Raw genomic sequence first — 25,905 nt, 5'->3', positions numbered from 1 at the left:
GACATGAATACAGTTCTGTAATATAAAAGCAAGCTACCATTTTTATGTACATACATCAAAACTGATATTTCTACACTTATGAGAAGAGTTGGATAATATATTTTAATGATTTCATTAAAACAAAATCAAATCAACTTTAGTGCTTCCTTTACTACCATTCAGGAAACTGTATGTTTCTAACTGCTGTGGTAATAATAGGGATGTAAAGTGGTGCCATTTTCTTTAAACGGATAAAAATTGTGAGTTTTGTTAACAACAAACTTGAGTAACAGCATCCGCAAATAAAAAATGTGAAAGAAATGTTTTGTCCTAACAGGCCAATGATCGTTCAATACGACTTGATTATTTTTGCTTCGCCATCATGTTTTATCTTGCATCTAAAGCTGAATTTTATTTATTTTTTTGTAGTGCTGTAATTGAGGTTCACAACAAGCCAAGCTGAAACCATACGGTGACAAGGAAACAATGCAGACTGCTGATTAGTCAGAGCGAATGATCAACTGTGGGAGGGAATAACAGCGTCTGTGCAGCACACCGACACACTTCTTTGTTTTCAGAAGTTGTTTGAAACTGCAGCACAAAATTTATAACATACAGCTAATCACAGATGTTTGATCTGTGCTCATTTACTGCATATTGTGTTCATGACAAATGAAGACAGGAGCGTGTTTATTAAGCTGGAGTGCGGATTTAAAGATCAGTTCTCTGTGAATTTCACTCTGCTCACCTGAGCTGAGCTCTGTAGCCCTTGGTTATTACAATCATTCCAAAAGAAATCTTTCCATACTAAAAGCTTCTTGCAAACCTAATTAAAGCAACAATCAATGACTGGAGAACAGCTTGCGCCTCATGAATGAAATGAAATTAACATGCACGGACATTCACAGAGAAGTTGTGTGTTTTGTTCCATTGCAGTTGCAGACACATTGCTGATCCTCCCCGAATCAAGAGGTCACTGTCTGCAGTGAAAAATGACGCAGGAAAGATTTGACCTGGCTGAGCAGATCTGTACCTTACCAAGTAACACAAAAACACAGAACGGAATACATTTTATATCAGTTCTATGGATTTACAAGCCTGGACGTGAAGGAGGACTCAGCACGTTGATTTTGAACTATTTTTTTTAACAAAAAAGTGTCAAGCAGAACATTCCCGGGATGCGACAGATCCAAGCGGTAGAATCCGTCCGACCTCAGATTGTCAGAGTGTGCTCATTTGAACGGAGCTTATCAGTAAGACATAACAACGCCACCAGTCTCGTCATAACTGGAAGGTACTTAGAGGGCAGCACGAACTAGCATTGAACTGGGAACAGATATGCACCATGAGACAATCTGTTGCACCTAATGAGGACAACTCAGGAAGCCTTTCATTAGCTTCTGAGTGAATCTTATTTTTCTACAACATAAATGGCTAATTGTGTCATGTAAGGTTTGCACGAAGTCTATCAGACCTGAAAGCAGCAGCACCAGAAGCAAAAGCATGAAGTGGAGTAATGCGTGTCTCTTAAGCTGCCTCAGTGTCACCCAGAATGACAGGACAAGCCTTGTTGTTTTATTTTAACATTTTGTAACACACTGGATTTAAGTCCTTCCACCTTAAAGACAAACACCACAACCTAATTGCCTGTTTTGAGTTGAATTGATACATGTCTCTACATACTGCACCTCCCCATTAAAACATCCAAGATTTAACAATATTTCTTATATATGTGTGTATTTATTTATTTTTTTTTATCAAACGCATGCAGCACAGGTTAAATCTTTGGACACACATGCATAAGCTTTTTGTGTTACATTTCATCTTTGAGATCCCTCAGAGTAGCCATCTTTTATTTTGATGACAGCTTTGAACAATCTCGCGTTGCAGTGTATGAAAGCGTTTTAGAGCTCACTGGTCTAGTAAGCATCGTATGCCATGTGAAACCAAGCTGACACTGAGAGAGTTTGACAAAGAAATCCTCCCAAAATGAAAAAAAAAAGAAAAAAAAAGTTTTGTTTCTTCATTCATTCCTGTTTGACCATGCTGATTGAGCAACCCCCCCTGAGATTTTGTAATTTTTTTTCAAACTAGTGTCTAGATTTCAAACATCCGATCCCCTATTTTAATGAAAATTTAAAATAAATAAATAAATAATGAAAGTTCTGATCGTTTTATTGCATGAATGTATTCATTCTGACAGGTGAAATACGTCTCATTAAGTCACAAATCAAAAAGAGCAAAGGTTTTTAGTCAACTTTTGAAAGCAAACAAATGGTGTTGCCATCATGATGGTGATGCTATGATCAGTGTAGTCAAAAAATACACTACACCAACAATTCACCTCCTGAACTGAACATCACAGGTCAGCACAGGAGGCTGATGCATTCATCTTCTCAAAAAAGAATACTGCATGAGACCACCTCCATGTTTGAAGTTCTACACATGAATATATCCATAACTTGAGGCTCTACAGAACATTTCCACTTCTCTTAGACAAATGCCTGCTTGGTTGCATTGTTTTCCTTTTTCCTGCCTTAAACCTAAATTGCACCATGTCTTCTTTATTAAAAAAAATATTAATAAGAAGGCCTGGAAAAAAAAATCTACTGCAATAATTCCCTAAACCTTGAGGCTTTCTATTACATAAACTAAGATTTTTTTGTTCCTCATATAGTTACAGACAAGTAAAAAAAATCCATGCTGCTTGTGAATAGTCTTTTCTCCACTGCACACCTACTGCAGCAGAGGGTTCATGTCTAGAAATCTAATTTTTATAAGGAATCTTGTGGTGCTTGTTTAGATTATTAAAGGGAGAGTCTAAAAAGCTGCAAAGATAGTCCTGTTTAATGTAAGCCACAATAATCTAAACATGTTATATAAGTCTTCAGCTACTAATATCTTCAGGTGTAGAAAAAAAGATTGACAGAGAGCAACATCAATTGAACTCTGCTCACATGCTGGTGGTGTCTCGAAAATCTGAAGTGGACTATGACCTTATTTATGCTTCATGAACTCACAGATTGCAACAGAAAGGAGAGAAGAATATAGTCTTTCCAAAGAACACCTTATATACACTCCACATTTGTACCCAAGGACAGAGTAAAAAAGTGTTTTTCTTTTCTTTTACCATGAATTAATCTGTCAAGGTAATGCTTAGAAACGATTCAGAATGAACACTGAAATTAACATCCTTTCAAAAAGGTTCATATTTTCAATTAAGGAGAAGTACGAAGCGTGTTGTGCAAAATCTTTTCTTTCATAAAATACATTGTTTGTAGAGATCAGTGAATTAATGTTTTGCCATAATTACAGAACTGTGTTTGTACTCTTAAAATGCAGAAGCTTAATTGGTTTGTTAATTAAGAGTTTCTGTATGATCTTGTTGCATGATATACAGGTAAATTTAGATGTATTTTTTAATTTCCTGTTATAAATATTATGTGAAATATTAACATAGGTGTAGTCTAGCTAACACAAGGACATCATCATAAAAAGGCAATGATGAAAACGTTAAAAGATGCTGCTATTCATCTATCACTCAGTTTGAATTGTGGCCAGTTTGTGTATTTTTTTTTAAAGAAAAGATAATTTAGTTCCAACTGAGGAATTATAATCCCTATTTTTTCTTTCCATGAGGACTGGCTCATGCAATTTGCATTGCTAATATTAAGCAAACCAAAAAGAAAAAAAAAAAAAGAATCACTACTGAATACATGAATAAATAAGCTGCTCAAGCTACAGCTCTACATATGCAATTAAATCTAGGCCTAACCCTTCCTTTGGCACTACCACTTAGAAAAAAGGTCGGGGTGTCCCAGTGGGCTCTAAGACGGAAAGTAAGGTAAAAGAAAAATTTGGTCGTTAAATGGCAGCGAGGTGCTGTTCAAACTGAAATTTCTAAATAGTTCAACACAAAAATACCAAAGCCATCAAAGTTCATTAGTATATTTTGCAGATCTTGCTCAAGATAACTCACCAAAATAAGAAAACAGCAACATCTTTTCCAGCTTTGAACGTACTAAAAATGGCTCCACCGCCATCTTTAAAAACCAAAGACAACAGTTTGTGAGATGCAGCATGATGCTCCTTCTTCCTATTTACACAGGAAGTAGTAGTAACAGAAAGTAACTCAGCTTCGTTAGAACACGTTTATCCTTTAACACACTGAAGATAACTTCAACACCAACAACTGGAATACATTTAATCACAGAATTTTAATTAACAAACAAACAAAAACTTCTATAAACGAACATTTTTTGAGAAATGTTTCTGCTCACTCAACCTTCATATCTTGGCTTAGGCTTTGTCAAAAAAAAATAATTACACAGTGTAATCTGTATTCACCTCATTTTAAGGCTTAATGGAACTAGATTTGTTGTACTACATCTTAATAGGTAAAACATTTGAATTAAAAAGGGGCTGCACTGACCGTTTATTGTGATTTTACATGCTAATGTTGGTGTAAAAATGTATATGACATGATGTGGCAAATAAATTTGATGATGTATTTGCTTAGTGAAATGGTGATGCATTTCATAGGAGAGTTCCTCAGCCCAGAACCCAACAACTCAAGGAGCAAGTGGACGCTCTGAAACTGGGTGAACGGGTAACAAGACATGGGATTTGAATCTGGTGGTCAAGATCATCACAAACAGTACGTCTATGAATTGTCTATTGCTGCAAGACCAATGTTTAATAAAAATTTAAATTGATAAAATTTAAATGAACTAAATCATATTCAGCTCTTTATTATTGCACCCTAAAAATCCACTTTATCACTAGCTGTTGAAAACATCTCAAACCTACCATCCTCTGCGGACTGATCAGTGATCCAGGACGTGCTGCAGACCTGACATGGTAATATAACAACTGACAAAAAGCCTGATATGATACGATAACACACACACACACACACACACACACAGCACTTTCAAGACAAACAAACCTTAAGCTCATGGGCCACATAAATAACAGCCAGTGGTCTAAGAACAAAATCAATACCCTGCACACAGCTCGACACAAACCTTTGCATTTAGTTTTCTGTTTTCATGCAATCACAGCCAGTGCATTGACAGTTTAGCTTAGAGCACTTTATTAATACCACACTTTGGGCTTTTCCTCGTCAACCACTTCTTAAAAGAAGCGAAATGCTCAGCTTGTGTGATTTATGAGGACAGTGGCGTGGATAACCCCGGGACCGATTTATTTTATGCATGCCTATATATTCATCTATCCTTTCTGTAACAGCCAAAGCATTATAAGCATCATCAATATGAGTGGCAGTAAAACTTTAACTACATTTGGCTCATACAGCAAGTAGCAGTATCCATAATGGGTTTTTTTTTATTTCACATTTTCTTTTTTTTAGAAAAAGAAAATGTCAATCAGTCTAAACATCAGGCAGTCTTATTTGTGTTTTACTAAAATGTCCAGCTACAGGTGGCAGATGGACAATATCTTCTTTTCTGATTTTCTTCCAGATTTCTCAAACATGTTTACACTGCTGTTAAGATCTATTGCTCTATTAAGATGATATCATCTACAGCCTTATTAGACATTAATTTCCTTTAACGTGTCATCGATTACCCTTTATCAGTTCAGTCGATGTTTCGGACATAGTGCTGGACATTATTAGCCTGTCAAAATAGGACTTTTCATATTTTAGAGCCCTTTTTTAATTTTCTGTTTATATAAAACAGATTTTTGTAATGAAGTGTTTTCTGAGTTCAAAGCAGCATTATCTCTTTGTATTCAAGGATTTCTTTTTTCAAAAACAAAACAAATTTTCATATTAGGGGTTAGGATGATCCTGATTAGGCTGGAAGAATTGTTGAAAAGCAAAAGCAGAGACTGTTTCCAGAAGTTTTGATAAAGAAGTACGCAAATCTAAAACCATCCAATGACAGGGTGAATAACACTCCGGGGTCCAGAGAGTAAAATAAATTCAGTAGATCTGGAGGAGTTGGAGCCTTTTTAATAAAGTCCACCCTCTGCTAACTTCTGTATATATCACAGGCTCATAAAACATCTGTCTGGATGTGGATAAAAAACACCAACATGTAACTTTGAAAATTGTTTCAGACTGTTGCCAGGATTTTCCGTTTAAAAGAAGCACTTCCTTCATAAAACTTCTGTCACATTTGCAAAGAAAAAGCTTGAGAACAACAACAACAAAAATTAACAGCTAAGGAGCAAAGTACATCTGTTCAAACAACAGATAATCTGCAATTTTTCGTATTCAAGCACAGTTTTTTGTGTTATGACTGAGTTTTGAGGAAGAGTTGAGCAAAACCTGAGCATGGAAACGAAAATTTACTTTTAATAAGGACAGTAATCTACTCCCATATATTTTCATTAAGACCAGCTACAACATGCACTTGTATAGACTTCTGCAGTGATCAAGTAATTCCAGGTTAAATATTTACATTCATTTCAGATTTGCACACAAGTGCAATAACAACTTTCTTTAATTTCCTTCATCAAAACTACAGAAGTTTTGTTCAATGTAAAGATAAAATTAAATACAGTATTTAGATTGGAACTAAATACTGTACATAGAAAGCAGTCGTTAGGATGGACGAACCACGCAGGCTTAGTAAATGAACCAATGAACAAAATCGAATCCTTCTAACCTCCAAAAACAATTGAGAAGGAAAGAAACTTGATTTGAAAAGTGTCTAATCTGATAAACCTCAAACAATTACACAATGGAAAGAAGAATACTATCCAAAACTGAATGGGGTGAAAAATGATTAGAAGAATTGCTCTCAAGGTGCTCATCAACTTCCCTCATTGTGATTAGCCTACTTTTTTAATTGGTACCAACTGAAAGAACTTCACCCAACACAATGACTTCATATGTGAGAGCAGAGAAACATTAATCCAGCACTTGACATTTTATGAATCATTTTCAGACTTAATAATGAAAATTACATGATTAATGATTCTGCTGCAGACAATAAAACTGAGACAAAAGGCCAACTGCATTTTTTTCAGAGCACATAATGTCAAATAGTTGCATTTAACCAAATGCGAGGCTGATATTAAATAAGAGCAGTCTAAAGAAGAACAGCACACTGTCCTAGATAGAGTGCCCGGTTTGTTCTCTCCATCTCACACTGCCCTGGAGTTACAGAAAACCAGGAATGTAGCTGGAACCACTTTGTTATTCCAGTAACCATACTGCAAATGGAAGGAATAACAAAACAACATTGTTATCTGCTGCCGGAGGAAGTTTATGAGCAGGTGTGAAATAGGAGCCATGTGGTTCAGTGCTGCAGGAATGAAGACGAAGGAAGAGAAGAGGAGGGGGGGTTGGAGGAGAGACACCTTGAGCAGACGGGCTCCACAGAACTGTCTGAGCTCTCTCCTGCCAAGAAATCAATCCAGCCGGTGCTCATTAGAAGCTGGAGTTTCATTACCACCAACTCTGGGGACTCTTTAATGAACCCTCAATGAGAACATGCATCCTGCTCCCCCATTTCAGGTCAGCCCTACAAGGTGACGTGCTCCCAGATCTCACCCCAAAAGTCCGTTAAGATCTCTTATTGCACATTTAGTAATACCATAAAAGTCCCTTACAGCACCTACAGATACAGAGTAAGTTACTGACAATCCAATAGGTGCAAAGAAAATGAGGTTTGGGGCAACGGATGGGATTCTGGTGGTTTTTACTACTGACTTATATCTCTGCTTGACACTGACATCCAGCAGTTATAAATGTTGTAACAACAACCACAAAATGGGATTTATTTAACCATCAGAGAACCACGGCTCATTGCATCAAGGACTGAAATACCAACTTTTTCCATTTCTTGTCAAATAGATGAAGAAAATGCAAAGATAAAATACAGAAATAAATAAATAAAAACATCTTCAAATTAAAAAAGGAAGAGAAGGAGTGGTTCTCCTTTAAGGGTTTTGCAGATAATATAACTTTACAATTAAATTTTGTCAAAGTAATAAAAATGAACAACAAAAAGTTTCATCCTTTTCTTGCTGATTTTAAAGAAAAATTAGAGCCTGATCTGTGAACAGACATCACTACCTTTTTTTTTTTTTTTGCAATGACAAAAAATAAAATGTGTCTGTTTTTCTTTTTCTCCAATTGGTAAATTGTGAACAAAGGCTGACAAAATATATCATCTCAATTGCCTCAATTAAACAATTTGGTTACTATATTTATAACTTGCAGATAATAAAGTCTGCATATAGGTTGTTTAATGAGCAAGCGTCAAGCTTTAACTTTATATTTTATGTCTCAATTTCATCATGAACCGCGACATAAAATTATGTTACTCGGGCATCGTGACATGTAAATAGTAAATAGGCAACATGCATTGTGCAGGATAGAAGATGCATTTTTGAGATTAATAGCAACAAATTTACTTTTTAAAATAAAAGTAACACCATAACCTGCTGGTTCAGTTGGTGCAAGCTCACAGATTAATGACTAAATGTTTTAATCAGTGTTTTTAGCCACAAACAGACAAAACAGTCGTGTCACTCAGACATCACCTCAGATGTAAAATGGAGAATTTGGAAAAAGACAATTGTGAGAGAGGACAGCACGTCTGATTCTGCCATGATTGACAGAGACAGGGCTCGAAGACAGCTGAAACAATTTTATCCACTCGACTACTGGCCGCCTGTTGCAAACACACACACACCCATAAACACAGATAAAAGCTTTTGTCAACATAAAAATACACTCTGCACTTATAGCTGGGCAGAAGACATCCAATCTGTCCTCATAGATAGTCTCATGTGGAAAGACTCAACTCTGGGTCAACATCATGATTCCTTTATTAGCCTTCGGTTCATTCTGTTTGTCCACAGCACAAAGCATGACAAAGCTGAAAATCCAGTCTAGAGGAACAAATGGAGTCCACGTGCAAACTTTTATTCATTTCATAACCAAATAAAATACAAGAACAAAACAAGTATGATGTAAAAAAAAAAATCATATTTAATAAAAATAAGAATTTCCCCAGCTTGAAATTCAACAAAAAGCGCCAGCTACAAATAAGTCACTGACAAAGGATGTGGAACTTTTTTTTTTTTTTTGACATTCAAAAACAGCATTCTTCAGCAGCCTCAAGAAAATCCTCTATAAATCTGTATCCTAAATGTCACACAGCTCTTGTGCTGGAAGACGTTCCAACCCGGCTTCATCTGGCACCCGATCAACTTTCTTTGCTGACGTCGACCTTGTTGCTAAATCAGCAATGTCAGACAACCATTTCATATTGTCTCAACATTTCTGAGACAAAGCTCGCATCATTTACCCTCCCTGAACAAGGACAAGACACAAGCTGAACGATGCACTCTTTGGTGAAAAACTAACCCTGGACTTGTCCTTGATCAATGCAACGGTTTTGAGTGTTGCACAAAAGCACTGGAATGGTTGTTGCAGTGGTTTTAAACCAAACTCAACTATAGGATCCTAATTTCAATCACAAACACATTAAATGGTGACACTTTAAATACAAACTGATATAAATATGCACTGATAGTTAGTTGTTATTACCAGAAACTAACCATCAATCGCAGATTAAAGCGCAGGATTTTCTAATTTTTTTTATACTTTCCACCACAAAGCATTAAGGAGATGGACATTATATTAAGAATCCATGCACTTATTTGTGTTTTTCAAGAGGATATTAATCTAAGACACTCTTAGATCATTATCAAGAGCCACATGATGTAGCTTCACCAGACCTAAACCTACCTGACAGGGACAGCAAAGTGACAAAAGAGAAGTCGACATATCAACATACCCTAAAGAGGGTAGATTGTTGGAAAACCATTCCAAGTAATTACCCCATGAAGCTGCAGTCAAAGAAAAGAGTGCCTATTTCATATTACTTCCATAATAGCTTGAACATCTAGCACTGCCTTAATTTGTAGAATCTATTCTAAATAAAAAAAAATACCTACTTATATGTGATTCCATACTTCTGACTGCTGCTTTATGTGTGAATCTGTCCACATGAAAGAAAGCATGTGTGGCTCAAAAAACTGTCAGCTGAGCATTCCACTTCATTCGACTACAACTGAACTATTAGTTAGTATTCAGTGGTTGAAATCTATAAAAGTCCCTAATTAAACCTAATTGGTTGAGCATGTTGGCTCGTTCCCTGCTGTTTAATTGCAGTAAAGTTCGTTTACCTGCCAACAATGGCTGTGAGAAAATGAATGTTTCTTCAGGCTGATGCCCTGGCTCGTCTGCTGAGTTTATGGAAGAACAGAACACAGCAGCAATAAAAAGCTAAAAGCTGCTGTCTGACCCTAAAACTATATTTATTTTTTCCAAATCTTCAAAAACCAAGTCAATATTTGAGAAAATATACGAACCACGTCACGAGAATAGAATCAAACTTAAATGCCTGAAATTAAACTTCACCATCATTACCAGAGTTACGTCTGATGAAGATTTACTCATTTAGGCAGAGTACAGATCCAGAGACTGCTGAGACATTTCTTATAACAAGAAGAGGTCTAAAAAATATCACAACGCAAAATTACATTTCTAATTTTTCTCTGTGCCTTTGCGTTTATGGGGAAAAGCAGCATTTCTCTTCAATATAATTTATATTTTATTATATATTTCACAGTAAATTTATTATTTTCAAGATTTTTTTTCTACATCAGTGTGCTATCAGTTACTCAGTAAAAATTAAAACAAAAGTTTTAGATATACTTTAAGTGTTTAAACTTATACTACTATAATACAAAAGGTGATCATATAAAGAGGAGTTAAAATTGGAGCACCAAAGGAAAAATAATCTGAATGATTTGGCTTTTTTTATACAACCTTTTTTGTAAATAAAATCTAGAAATTTGATTCGATTTGCAAAAAGGAACTAGACAATCAAGATGCCAAAAAAAGGACTGAATATTTTTTGAATATCTCATCACTGAATAAACAGGAACCTTCTGAAAAAAAAGAAAAATGAGTTTGTTAAACTGAGGCTACCTTGAACATATTTTGTCACCGTTCTGTGAAGCGATAAACAGGGCGGAGGTGAGGATTTCTGCTCTAGACTGGAACTTACTTTAACTTCTGGAAATATGCACAATTATAGCTTATTTAAAGCCCATTTAAAGAAATTGCACTCAGCTGTGTAAACACTGAAATTCAGTGTTAGGTTCTGTTGCTGTCTGCAGCCACCTGTCACTGCTGTCTGCTGCCATCAGTCATTGTCTTGTTTGCATTTTTTAACTGATAAAGTTCCTGTGTTTATTTAACAGAGGTAACTTTTGTCTATAAGGGTGTCTGGTATGTATTATAACTTTATAAACTGTCTACTTCACTTTTTAAGTCAGTCTGCATATATTACTTGATTCGTTTTACTTTAAAGAGTCACTTTAGTTACAGTTTGTGTTTTAGGGTTGGTTTGTAACACCTTATTTTGATGAAAAATAGTCAGATATTTAACAATATGTGCTGTTCCCATCTACTAAAATAATTAGGTTAATGTTGGGTAAATTAGATGAGCCAGATACTAAGACAGCAGTAGCCTGTGAATGAACAGAGGAATGTCTCTTTTGCTGGGGGAGGATAGGAGAATTGGGAATAATGGAAAGGAGTTGACTTAGTTGGACTTTGAAGATATTGACTGGAACATGTTGCACTAGCAGCGTCCAGTCCTTGTCCTGGACGGCCATTAACCTGCATGTTTCAGTTGTTTCCCTGCTCTTCAGTTCTGCAGAAACCTGTTAATCACTCCGTCATTCAAACCAGGTCTGTCAAAGCAGAGAAACACCTAAAACATGCAGGATAGTGGCCCCCCAGGACCAGGACTGGACATAATATGCACACTCCAGAAATGTATAATCTCCCACTTTGAAACGTTCTGTTAAAAAATTAAAACCAGGTCAGTCATTAGTTTATTTGCTGACTACATCAGCTGTCGTAAGATAACTTGTATTAGGTGTCCACTATCTGCTGCTCTGAGCTGGGTATCAGCTGAATGTCAGGCGCACCTTCGTGCCTTGGTATGTCTCCGTCAACAGTGGGTTGCTGTGGTTTGTGTATACGAGCCGTGTACAGTCAGAGGGCACTCTTCCTGCAGTGCCTTTTTGCTAAAGATAACGTGTTCTACATCTCCACTTAAGCCTGTGGGAGGAATTTGAGCCTGCCCTGCTCTGCTGGAAATCAAAACAGAGTACTTAGTGGAACATTACCCATGCACACAAAAACCCAATGCCCAAAACAAGAGAAAATAGGTGGCAATAATGCTATCTGCACACCTTGCAGAAAAGTGAAACCTCAAGAAACCAAATATGTAGCGTTTCTGAGAAAACTGAAGCTCTTCTTTTCACTGGGTTCTCGTGATGAAAAGTCAGTGTCTCGGTCACACAGTGCTTCCATACACAGTGGAAAACTGACTTCTTTGTAATCTAAACACACGGTTTTGAGTAAACACAGCACTATTATGTGTTTGTATAAGAGGCTACTTGAGGGAAGAAGGCTCAAATGTACTTGTTTTAACTCATGCAGGAACAAATTCAACCTTTAAATGTTAAAATCCTGATTCAAAACCTGTGAGCATCAAAATAGATTTAAGCTCATAAAAGTTACATTTTCTTTTAATACAAACAGTGAACTAGGAAAACAAACCTTGAGCAAAACTTACCATTGTTGGATGAATCCTTGTTGTCGGACACCTTTCTCAGAGCTGACATGATGGCATCAGAAGGAACACGAGGACTCTCTACATATTTGGGCTTCCTGATCGGACCTGCCAGCAACGACAAAAAAAACAAAAAACAAAAGGACGAATGAGACTGGGCGTCCGACAGAGACACTCGCAAAACAAGAGAGGATGAGGTAGACCGAGAGAGTTCTCACAGGATTAATGCATTCCAGATGGGACGAGAGATGAGACTCGGTGGTGTCTTAGTTAGACAGGCTTGGCTGCACCTCAGAGCTCAAATAAAACTCACTCACACGCTGTCTACAGCGATAGCAGCTTGGCTCTGCCTGACAACCCTGAATACTGTCTGCATGGCAGGAGACTTCCAGTAAAACAGTGCTCGCTGGCTGTGGGAATGTAAACTACAGCAGGAAACCACAACAATTAGCCTCTTACTGAACTAAAAATGAGTGCTCAGACACGCATATGCATTGTGGGAGATGCAAAATAGCTAATTTACTGACAGTGTGCGTAGATGTTCATCTATCTGCCCACTGCCTCCTGAAAGCATGTCCTATTTTCTGCAGAAACAGTTACATCATGTGGATAGATTAAGGTCCAGGTGTGCTGATGTAAGTCAGACTACATATCTGGGACAGTTTAATGTGCTCCAAGAAATGCCCTTGTGTTTAGTGAGGGTTGCTGCTTTGTTCCCTCTGCTTACATTGTGACAGGATTAGAAAATCTTTGCTTGTTCATCCCTGAGACGCAGCCACTTCTGCTAAATTTCTGCATTAAAGTGAGGAAAAACTGGTCCCTGTTGTGCTTGATAAAACAGCCTTTTAATCAACCCTGCAAGGATTAAAAATAAGGCAGTTCTGTGGAGTGGCAGAAAAAAAACAAATCTATTCTTAAAAGCAATATAATTGTTTGTACAGCAAGATCCAAGAAGGACACTAGTCTAAATATTAAACCATGAAACACAAACCATTGCTCTGGCAACTAGCTGTTTGCCTTTTAGGTTCTTTACTTGGAGCCAACATTTCCCTGTGGAAAATATAAATTCCAGAGTCCAAACACAGGAGCAAACATTAAGCAGCAGAAAATAACCTAGAAACAGGAGATGCCTGTATGATTTAGACCCATTAAAAAAAAAAAAAACGAGGCTGCTTTCTACTGCTCCAGCCTTGAACTCCTGTAACCAGCCCTCCTTTTCCTCCAGAGTCCTCTTATCATTCTGGATATGAAACCCGAGTTATGAGTTATAGCATGAAAGGGTGAAAGGAGACCATCATTCCCTATTATCACATTTGTTAACCAGCCACTCCAACTCCAAAATGATCTTGTGAATCAGAATGAAGGGGCAATCTTAAACCAATGCTGCTTGATGCACAGTGCCATCTATGGATATGTAAGCTGAAATCCATAGAAAGGAACAGCTGTTTTGATACTTCAGAAGCTCTTTTTTTCTGAAAACTGGGACTTAAAGTTTGCTTCACATCTCAAAGCCTAAAGCCGAATGCACGCGTCTGTCAGAAAAGGGCAAAAGAAAGAAGCTTTAAGATGTAGAAAAAGGAAAGAAAATGACAGTGTAGGGAAAATCTTTCCATCGCGTTGCAGATTCTTTGGTTTGTGTAAATGGAAGCATTAAAGAATAAAAGTATCTCATCCAGTACAGCCTGTTATTTGACAAACAAAGCCAAAGTGAGTCCTGAGTCCATTCATCTTTTGATGGTCAGGCACAAACTATTACCCAGGAGTCACATGTCTCCAATTAAAGAGGGACTACAGAGACAGAGTGGGCTGTTTGTGAGACACACTTAGTGCAGGTAAATATCTTGTATAAAAAGTAAGCTGTCTGGAATGTTTTGCTGCCTGTATTTCATTTAAAACGACATGGGGCATAGTTTGACTAATCTAAACTATTAGGGTTTTTACATTATCAGCTTTTGTGCTCATGTGGAACATTGCCTACGTGAGAGACCAAGGTCAGACGGCGGGCGCCACACCATCTGGCTCTCCCAAACAGTGATGTGTTATGTGTTTTTGCTATGATCAGAACTGNATTTCTTCTTCCTTTAAATAAAGAGAAAGCCCAAGTGGAGGGGCAGAACTTCCTGGACAGCACGCCATTAGGAGCTGTTGTGGAATCTCTCCTCTTTGCGAAGGCCTTCACAAAAAGACAACAAGCCTCTCCGGTGTGATTTTTTCTTAGCAGGTTAAATAAATCAAAACCCTGACATAAACCATCTGCTGAAGTTCATATCCAGTTTAGGTAAACTGAAAATAAGATTCACACATTTAATAACAAACATGTGGCTGGTTATTCGGGGTAATTCTGGGCTAAAGCTTAATAACGCAGAGAAAAAAAAAAAAAAAAAAAAGGTAAAAAGGTCTTCAGCCAGGACTTTGATATCTAAGTGCCAGACAAGGCTCAGAGGACTTCCTACTTCATTCAAAATCTCATTTCAAAATTTAACAGGGTGCCATTACCACTTTGCCCTTTTAAACGGAGGCACTGACGAATAAGCAATTGCAGCTCATAACAGGCATGAAAAGGTCGCAGAAATGGAAGCATCAGATATATGACCCCTGAAGGACAGAAATAAGACCCATCCTTCTATTCATCACACTTTGGCTGCAAAATCTAGACGGTAAATCTATTTATATGCACATAAATTAACAAATACGTTTTAAGTACAGGACAATTGTCTTAATTGTAAATTATATAAATGTAGAAGGATACATAAAGGAAATGATGACATGGAAAAAATTATTTTATTTTGTTTTTTTACTCAAGGACAAACTTAAACTTGATCATATATCCACATCCAATCTAATCTGCATTCAATTCAAACGGCATAAGTTCATTCTCTACTTAATGCCTGACTTATTATGAGCATACTTCAGACAGAATGGTTTTGTTTTGATGTTCTTCAAAGACGAAAAAGGGTAAAAATGTTAACAAGATCAAGAAAAAAAAAAGCAGACAGACCGATTCAAAAGTACATTCAACCTAAAAAGAAATAAAAAGTAAAAAATAAATAAATAGGAGCAGCTTTTGGTCAGCAATGCTGAAGGAAAACAACAAAATATAAAACATTTGGCATACAACCATTGTAATTTGGATGTAGTGTATGGAAATGCTTGTTTAACAAACAGGATGAAAAGCAAGTAAACAGAGAGCAGTGAAGAAGATGGATTAGAGAAGAAAATAAAATGGGAAAAGAATCTCTCTGGGGTAAAGCAGCAAGGTGTGTTGTGACTGCAGAGGGCTCAAATATTCAGAGTCAGGCATCCATAACCAGCAGGCTATCAGTCAACAGGCACATGCACACATGCGTATACATACCAAGCAGCTGAATACCACTCAACAACAACTTACAAAGTCCAGTCCAACCCGGAGAAAGAGAGGATTGTTCATGGTTAGGAAGTGATCAAGGAGCTTTCCCAACATTCTTCAGCATGGACTCTGACTTCTTCACATTTCAACTCATCAATGAGGCAGTGTGTACTCTTTGTGTAGCCAAGAAGAATGAAAGCTGCCTCACAGCACTCATCTTTATGCTCAGAAATGTTGTAAAGAGCTTCAAATCAAAAGGGGGAAAATTAAAATAATCGGGCGGAAAATGTAAGAAGAGACTGGCACTCTGAATACTGCAAGACAAACATGGAAACCTTTGTTACTTGATGAATGTTCCCGCTACTGTCAATAGATGTGGAAAGCTTTAAATCATTTTGCACTCGTGCTATTACAAAGTATTAATAAAAATATCACCATCATAGAAAAAATGTCATTGATGAAAAAAAGCTAATTTATTTTTAATTGTCTAACCAAGGGAACATCCAGATTATTCTGACTGGAAGCAATGACAATTTATTCAGCCCTGGTATCTGAGGCACAGAAAGATTTGGTATGTCATTGCATGGGGAGTTCCACGTGATAAGGAACCAAAGCTGGAGGTGAGTCAAGTGCACTGAAGTGGTGAACTGGATAGTAGTTTTCAGAGTGCACTCATCACAGGAACCTTTCAAAGAGGCCCTGCAGCCTCACAAGGTCTTTTACAGCACAGCTCCAAGAAAGGCATCAATATTCCCCCAAGGCTGTCTGGTTTCTGTCAAAACCCCTGAGCTGACTTCAGGGGAGCTCATCTCAAAGGCACTACAAGGGGCTTTGAACAGTCTCTACTCTCTAGACTGCACTGAAAAAATAAAATGTGCTCTTGTAAAAGAAAAAGCCTTGTTTTTGATATAATTTCAACAACATCCCAAAAACAAATATCTTTCTGTTACAAGAGGTGGTTTTGCTAACGCAGACAACGTCCTTGAACTTGTACATCCTGCTGTTGACTGTTTTACTACACAAATAACAAAACAGACACACAAAAAACACCACCACAGCAGACATGCTTCGTTTCTATCAGCAGATATTACCACAAAACAGTGACAGAAATAAGGAACAAAGAGGTCAGGAAACCAAACCACAAGAACAAAAAGCACAATTTGATCCATTCATACAAAACAGAACATAACTAGTCCTGGTAGGTTATAACCTAGTTGTGGGATTATTACTAGCTGCTAATAAATAAATTAAAAAATAGTTAAAAATAATCCCTAAGGCAGACCAGCCTGTGTGTGAATGATTTAAAAAAAAGTTTCTGAATATCTTTTTAGATGGAGATCTGTGTCGGTGTTTGGGATCCATTTTGGCTGATCAGTGAATGTATCACCCCTGCAGCCAAGAAAAGACAAACCTCCCAGTACACCAGAAACCAATTTATATATTTTTATGCGCATCTTCCTGCAAGCAATTGTTCTCCTAGTGACTCGACTAGATATGAAAGTAGTAATTAAAACTGATACAATGCCTGTGTTGGCTATAAATTATTATAAACTGCCATTATTTGATGCTTTGCATGCTGGTATCGAAGCAAAACATAATCAGTGTCATGACTGCACCTACATTCCCTAAAATAAAGTGGAAAACCACTAAGATTAATTTCTAATCAACTCTATCTTGTGAATTTAGTGCCCTTCACACAGATGTGGCAAACTTTTGAATCGGCTGTATAAAATCTTCCTTTCAGCTCATTAAGTAGCACAACACTGAAAACAGACGCCTTCAATCCCTGAGATGCTAAATAACCCATTACAACCAGCGGAGGTCACTGTGGACATACCCATGAGACTGTTAGGAGGTGGAGCATAAAATGTTTCAAGCTTCTTTTAAAAAAAACCTTCAAAACCTCACTTAATGCTATATTATTAGTCAATTCAAGTCAAAAGTTTGCATCTTTGACTGACACGGAGTTGTACAAAGTGTGGAGAAATAAAGACAGGTACATTCAGAGGTGTGTGTTAGGCCCAGGGGGGTCTTTTGGTGGTTTGTAAACAGAGAGTAATGTGTAGGCGCTGTTCAACACATGTCAGGGTGCTGTGTTTCATGGTTAAGCTCTGGGTTTAGCTGATCAAAGCCGCGGCACTCAACGCCACCAGACTTTGCGGCTCAGGCATCCGTCACACTCCTAATTAGCTCAATGTTTTCCTGTTGTCCTCTGTGAAGTTTTCATGAAAAGAACAGACACTAAATTGGAGCCTTCCAAACTGCAATAGATTATCCAATGTGTCAGGAAATGAATCCCAGCCGCAATTTTTTTTTGTCTGGATTTGTGGAACAACTTCCGCTCAAAGACAATCACGGCAAAGTAGGAGGGAGATCAAAAGGTGCATTAAAGGATGCCATGTATGTCTTAAAAACTAGACTTGGGTTTAAAAACATCTCCATCTTTTAAAAGGTTTTTAATACCTCTAAGTGGGTTTTTCACCAAAGTGATTCCAGAGCAGGTTCAAAGCCAATTCCCAACACAGTAACAGGTTTATCTAGACTAATTTGGACTTGGAATTAGCATGCTGACCCGATCACCAATGGACAGCTGTAAGTACAAGACACACCTGGAACTAAAACGCATCCTGAGAGATTGTGTGGAGACACATCAGGTTAGCAGAAGGTCCTTCAGTGTCACTTGGGATGAATTTGGTTTCAAACTGCAAAACAAACATATATAACCGTGTCCAAGACTGCCTCAACTATGGCCTGAGCAATTTGATCTAAATGAGTTGTCAAGTACATTTAAACCTGTTTTTAGCACTGTCTACCTCCAATTGTCCAAGACAGGTCTGAAACAGGGCCTCAGTTTGGACCACTTAAGTCCTAGCTACCACTCCAATAAAAACTGGTCAGACAGTCGTATTAACTCTTTGATTTGTTCATAAACATTTTTGAACGTGTTACGTGCTGAACGTGCTGGCATTCTACAATGTTACTCAAAATAGCATAAAACCTATATCACCATTCAGAAATGGGTTTAAAATGCCAATGTGCATTGTAAAACACCAACTTCTGTTTAAAATGGCACTTATAAACTGACATTAAGTATAAAAACATCACAATATGTCTAGATAATGCAACAGATCCCACAACACTTTCAAGCCAAGTCTAAGACACCTTCCTCCCACTTTGATGTCATGTCTGTAGTGACCTAACTGCAATGGGATGTTGAAGTCCACTGCTGACAACCTGACTCGGCAGCAGCGAGTTACAAACTTGAGTTAGCAAGTATGTGAAGAGTTGGGGTGGGCTTTGGGGGGCACTTGCAGAGCTCCACTCTAACCAATGGCCCTTCTGTCATTCTGCTGATTCCATGATGCCCGGACTTCCCTCTGTTTGGCATGTGTTAAATACCAAAAAGCCCCTTTAACACAACCCTTTCAAGCCTCGTCTGAGACACCTCCTTCCCAAATTGGTGTCATGTGTGAAATGTTGAGACAGACTTGGGGGTTGAGGTCAATCCACTGCTGTTAGAACCCCTGAGCCTGTAACGGATGTAGTCACAGACCTGAGTTGGCGAGTATGTTTGAAGTAAGAGGCAGCAAGTGCAGTACTCTAACTGAAGACGCAGCTGTCACTTTGCTGGTTCCATGATGTCAGATTCATGTGTAAAAATCACAGACCTTTGTGGAATTTGGCCAGCTTGACTGAATCATGTTTGAACAACAAATTATGGCTTAAAAAAAGAGCTCATCTTTGCGGCCATATTGCTGATTTATTAAGTGAAAGAGGCTAAAAGCAAACAAAACAGTTCACAAGAGGTTTTTAGCTGATAAAACAGAACCTATGTGTAAAAGGGGATTGTGTCCCTGCCTCTGCTATTAAAAGTATGTAGGAGCTACCACCTTATGAAATTTCCCCTAAGACTGTTTTAAAATATTTCCAACTAGAAATCTAACACAAATCAAACCAATCTAAGCCTGCAATTTATTTCAGATAATTAGCAGGAAAAGATGAAATACTAACATATTTATCTCAGTACCATTAATGTAGAAGAAAGCAGGCTTGTTTCAAATGATAAGTATTTTAAGTCCCCTCCACGGCTCAACAACAGAACACGACATTAGAAGCCATGCTGATTTCGTCAAAGAGCTGAGATCTCTTCTGCAGCAAGTGTTTAATAACTGGAAGTGTGAACTCTCCCCCTCCGGGTTTTCACAGTCATCTGTGAGGACAGTGTAGAAGAGCCAGACCCTCCCCCAACATCCAGTCGCTGGAAGCCCTCCGTCCTGTCTTGTCAGTCCATTTTTTCTCTTTTACATGCCTCATAGCACACAAAGCGGAATATGCTTTTAATGAGTGTTCACCTTCTCCTGTCCCCAAGGTCCTTTTCACCTTCACCAACCTTCCTCTTCTCCAAATCTCTCTCCTCCTCCCTTTGTGTCTGTATGAAAATTTCATCTGCATTTTATTTAGTGAGTTGATCAGCCAATCTTGTGACAACTGAACAGATTTACCTTGAATTTAAAAACTATCTTAAACTATCTTAAGCATTTTATTCCAATAATGCATTATTTAGTTTTCTAAAAGAAAAAAGAAAAATTGCATAACGCTCTGCACTATATCACAATTTCAGATGCACTGATTCAACAATGCATGTTTAATTATGTGATAAAATCACAGATGGACTGGACAAAGACTACAGAAGAAACATGTCTACAAATACAACTGTTTCATCCTACAAAAGGCATCTAAATACAAACGCATTAAATCTAAGATCTGGAATTAAACAAAGACCATAAATTTGAACGGTTCGAATAAGGATGCTATCAACTTCCCATCAACCACTCTTTACACTAAACACATCAAAGCTGCAACCACTCTAAACAATAGCTTGATACCCCACAGATGAGTGCCACATGTGAGTCAGGGGCCCACAGTGACCACTTAAAGGGTTTTCTCCCCTCTTTGCCAAGTAGCCAGAAACAAAGATTCAGGTTGAAACAAGCTCGGTTACAAAAGGTATTCCTCGCTTTGAAGCGCTCCACAGCTGGTGACGATATTTTCAACGTTTCAGACAGAAGAAGTTCTGGAGGACTTGGATGCAGAGTAAACACACGCCCATTTACCAGCCGCTGGAGTGTAAGCAGTGCAGCTAAAGAGATCTCTTCTCAGATACAAGCTGATCAAAGATGGGGATTAAGGGACAAAAGCAGTTTTCTGTAATCAGAATGAGCCCGTGTTGTAACTGGTGCAATCAAGAATGTGCAAGCAATTCAGTGTTTTGTAGTCATGGCTTATTTTTCCCCAAACAGGACAATAAATGAAAAATTCTGGACATTTAGAGAGTCACAAGTTAAAACCTGCACTAGCAGTAAGTCAGGACCAAAAAAAACTCTGGACAGCTATTTGGACTAATTCAAAGATGATGTGTCCACCCATGCGTAAGGTTTTTGTGGTATTATTTTCAGTAGCCTGCAAGGGTCTACTAGGATCACCTGTGGATAGCTGTGTGAAGTATAAAAAACTACCTTCAAAGGCTTCCTATACATCCAGATCAATGTCTATTTCAGGAAGGAAAAAAAAGGACAAAGCACAGCCTAGACATCTGCCATAATCCTCATCTCTACAATACTTTCCTGAAAGAGTGCAAGAGCTGTTGGTCAAATACATGCTACAGCATGAGAAGCTTTCGCACATCTGGCTCAAAATGTTGCATGTACAGTGTGAAGTTTCACAAGAAAATCCTGGTTGTAGATTATAAAAAAATAAAAATCAAAGGTTTTTACCTGACTGTTAACACGAAAATACATTTAACCAAAGACATTTTGAACTGATAATACCAAGCAGGATATTACAAGAAAAAACATAAATTTGAAAAAACAAAGGAGATATTTACAAGAAGAAACAAAGGTAAAAATTTAAAAGTACCTGGTGATCTCTTGGGGCGTAAAGGCATCATGTAGGACTGGCGTGGCAAGAGAGGTGAGGAAGGAAGAGACATAGACACTCCTTTGGAAAAACCTAGCCTGAAAACATCATCTTGGGCATTAGGGTGACCGTTACCAGGGCCCTGGTACTGGGGATTTCCCTCATTTGGGATTCTTCTTTGAGCACTGTGGCTGTGAACATCACCTGTTGAAGAGAATAACAATTACCTCATGCCAAAATAAAATGTGATGAGCATGTAAAATGGAATGGCAAAACCATTAACTTTTACCACTGTGCTGACACCAAATGCTTATAGTGGAAAACTTTTGAGGAAACTTAACCAGTCTTCTTTGATGCAGAGAAAAACTTGGTTCAGCCAGAATGGCATTTAGATATAATTACAGACATACTCTAGCTGTCAAGTAAAAAAAAAAAGAAATATGTATATGACCTGAGCAGCCAACTTTACAAGAGAAAGTCAGCACAATCTAGTTTAAGTTGTCAAATTTCACACACCAACCAATAAGATGCCTGCAAGCAACCATATTCTTTTGCATTATTTATAATTAGGCAGACTAGCAGGTGAGACAAGCTTCTGTATAAATCAGCTCATGAAGTAGGCCTAAAACTGGAATTTCGTCAACAGTGGAAGAGTATTTCATAGATATTTTCTGAAACTACAGAAAAAACATTGTTAAATTCAAACCGTGCACCTTTATTTTAAATACTTGCTGTATTTTGTAACCAAGCTTGATCAGAGAATGTCGATTTCACTGCCAAAACTAACACAGCAGACTGTTACTTTTGAGATCCACTGTGTTTACTCAGTCTAATATCTCAAGTCCAAATCTCTACAAGCCTCTCATTATCTTCATCTGGAATAAAGATCTGTTTTCAGTGACAGAAAACTGTGTTTGCATGTGACAATAAGCATTTCACATAACAGATTGTTTTTTATAAACTGATGAATCAAAATCCCCATCTTACATTTCTCTATCCTCTTGGGCATACTGATCAGTTACATCGTACTCCATCCACTGTCAAGTTGTCACGTTTCTTTGCAACTTCGAGCATAGACAAGCCCCCAAGATACTTGAACTCTTTATTCCGCCTCAGGGCTATAGGTCACCTCCAACCCTGAAGAAATAAGCCTCTGTGCACAAAGAAGCAGGCAATATGAAGTATTTATGATGTTGGATACAATCAGTGTGAATGTTACCTTTCTCAACAACTAAAATAAATAAATAACCAGTTCCTCCAGATAATGTTCAGAAAATTTTCATGAAAGTGTGAAACCAGCATTGTAGGTGATAACTTAACCAAGCCATTTCACGCTCTGCTGTCAACCCCAGAGAATTTTGAAGATCAGTTCGATCATCATCATCTGCAAACAGCAGAGAAGCAGTGCTGAAGTCCAAAATTGAAGTCACATAAAGGCTACAACTAGACACCTAGAAGTAATCCAGCATTTAGTTTGGTTATTCAATGTCCTTCAATATCCTTCACAAGATTCAAAGGACATAGTTTCTTCAAAATACACAAAAAACATGCAGACTAGATTGGTAGCCTGCCAGGATTCCTGTAATAATCTCAAAAGAAACAACCAGAGACAGATTTTTTAGTGCCTCTTCAAAGTCTGAGATTTGACAAATGACCAAACCCTTCATGACAGTTTTCCATAAAGACAAGACATTACAGTACCTCAAAACCTAAGTTACAACTTCCAGACCCCTTTGTAAAAGTGGGAATGACAATCAGGTCACATAGTCCATAAATAAGATCCCCCCCTCCTTTGCATTATAATTAAGAGGTGCGCCAGCAGAGACATCTTAACAATGTCCAATGCGGTGCATTTTAATGATCTCTGAGACAGGATGTAGGTGAAGCTTCCAATAAAGCTCAGATTTTACCTCCTTAAAAATATATTTGTTGGTTAGGTTTATAGTTTCACAAAGCACTGTTTCTTAGAGATCCAAGGACTAATTTTACTCCCTGTTAAGATTTGATTGGATGCAAACAGATCAGACTAACAGCTCCTCTCCTATGATACGAGGAGAGATGGTATAATCAGCCTTTTGGCAAATTACTCATAATCATAGCCTTGGGTATTTACTTCATTCATTTCTGATCAGTAACAATTTTGACAGTTTGAACAAGTAACATTTTGCTGCATGTGGTGTAAGAGTGAATGCATGCCCAAAACAAGATGAAAACTCAAATATCCGGTTATATCATCTCATGTGGTGACTCTGAAAGAGCCCTTAAATATCAAACCAGCAGTCAGCTGTCAGGAATACTGAAGGCATCGGGGACCATCCATCATTTGTTTTTCTCAGTGTATAGAGGCTCATTGGCACTGTCAGATCTAATGAAGTTTTTATCATCCGTTTCAAGCATGCTGAAATGGCATCAGGTGTGTCACTGAGAGAGATCACACTTATTGGCTGTTAAGCGTAACAAATGAATGCATGAGAGGGTAGGTGACAGGAAAGACAGAAGGCAAACAAAATCAAGATGTCACAAACAATCTCCTCTTGTTTGTTGGCTGCAACTCTTCAAAACAAGCAAGATTTTTTCCAAGAACAGAAACTTTTCCCCAAGTAAGAACAATTCAGTGGAGAGCAGCACTGCAAATCCTAAAAAGCAAACACTCAAATTTGTTTAACTTGTTGTAAATCTAAGCATTCAGATGCTGTTTTTTCTGCCAATGTGCAACTTTTAGGAGACAATGGATCCATGTTACCATCTTGCCTTGTGGTCTGCACCAACACACTCAGTTGTAGGGCTGACTCTCAGCTTAAAATTATACAATTTCCTCATGAAGTCAAACCTTTTGGAAAATATGTTGCATAGCAATCTCTAAGGTAATTAGATGTTCTGCCTTCCAGTAGTAACCTCAGTAGAGTTGTCCTTGGGAGCAGTTATTGTGATGTGGAACAGCACAGGGAGAGCAACTGAAGGTGCTGCTTCAGGCGATTGTTTCAGATTATAACCCTGATCTAAAAAAAAACCAAAAACCTGAATGTGCCGATTTTAACTTATAAGTGAATGAACAAGTGTGATAATTGTAGTACATTAAGAAAAAAGGTTTTGATGCTAGTCATGAAATCCCATGAGCACAACAGAACACTATCAGAAAACTGCAGATAAGACATTTAATAGGTTGCTGTGGACACAAACAAAGATGACTACTAGGGGTGGAAAAAGTAAAGCAGACCTGGACCTGGGAAAAAACAAGTCTGTTTAATGTGTGTTTAAACCCAGGGTCATGGGCCTGTGAGTATTTCCCATGCTTCATGACACATGAGAAGGACATCAAGTTAGTAGAACAAATATTATTAAATAAAGATACTACGTAATTCCCTAAATACACAGTCTGATTTTTCCTGGTTGGCATGTCAAGTATTTAATGGGGGGGAGCAGAGGGTTGTTTAATCTTCATCAAATCGTTACTCATAAAATTCCTTACGTCTACCAGTGAGAAAGCACTAAATTGAGAGTAGTCGCCAACTTTTGAACTCAAAACTAACTGCCTACTGTCACACTGGAGACAGTCTTGTGATATAATGTCTAAACTAAAGCTTTCAAGTACATTTATAACCATTCAAGACATTCACATCTCACCCAGTCTCTAATCTTGATGAAAATGAAGGATACGAGAGTATGATTACTTTACGCATACCTCCACCTCAAAAAAACAGTGATTTTACACACAACCAAGTGTGCAGAAAACTGCAGAATGAAAAAGGAGACCACTTCATGATGATGTCACTGTTTTCTGCCATGCTAGATTAAAGATTTTTACGCTTCACCAGTTGAAATATAGTATTTTGTTGCGATTACAAAAATGTTTCCCTAAAGTCTCTACATGTGTCAAAGGAGTTACATGCCTTTAGCTGCTTACAGCTTTGCTCACAAGATGGAAAAAACAGACTGTGCTTTACCAAGACCCTCTGCCACAAAGCTGTGAACCACGATGCACGCTCACAGCATATTAATCTATTCTGCAGAATCATCATTCAT

At 37.8% G+C, this 25,905-nt stretch overlaps 1 protein-coding gene across 5 annotated transcripts in view; it reads right to left on the bottom strand.

Moving 5' to 3' along the window:
* The window catches only part of tanc1b (tetratricopeptide repeat, ankyrin repeat and coiled-coil containing 1b), a 91,060-nt gene that overhangs the window by 40,219 nt on the left and 24,936 nt on the right, over positions 1-25,905 (bottom strand). For 4 of the 5 annotated variants that reach the window (XM_017424457.3, XM_017424456.3, XM_017424458.3 and 1 more), the window contains exons 3-4: positions 21,883-22,086; positions 12,624-12,728 (exon numbers count right to left, since the gene is read on the bottom strand). In XM_017424457.3, the coding sequence (XP_017279946.1) occupies positions 12,624-12,728; positions 21,883-22,086 (309 nt within the window). Of the gene's footprint in view, positions 1-12,623; positions 12,729-12,838; positions 12,982-21,882; positions 22,087-25,905 lie in introns of those variants that run through there. The other variant, XM_025007695.2, reaches the window with a different exon arrangement.

Source organism: Kryptolebias marmoratus, linkage group LG6 (genome assembly GCF_001649575.2).
Source record: "Kryptolebias marmoratus isolate JLee-2015 linkage group LG6, ASM164957v2, whole genome shotgun sequence".
NCBI classification, from domain to species: Eukaryota; Metazoa; Chordata; class Actinopteri; order Cyprinodontiformes; family Rivulidae; genus Kryptolebias; species Kryptolebias marmoratus.
This window is presented reverse-complemented; position numbering and strand designations above follow the sequence as displayed.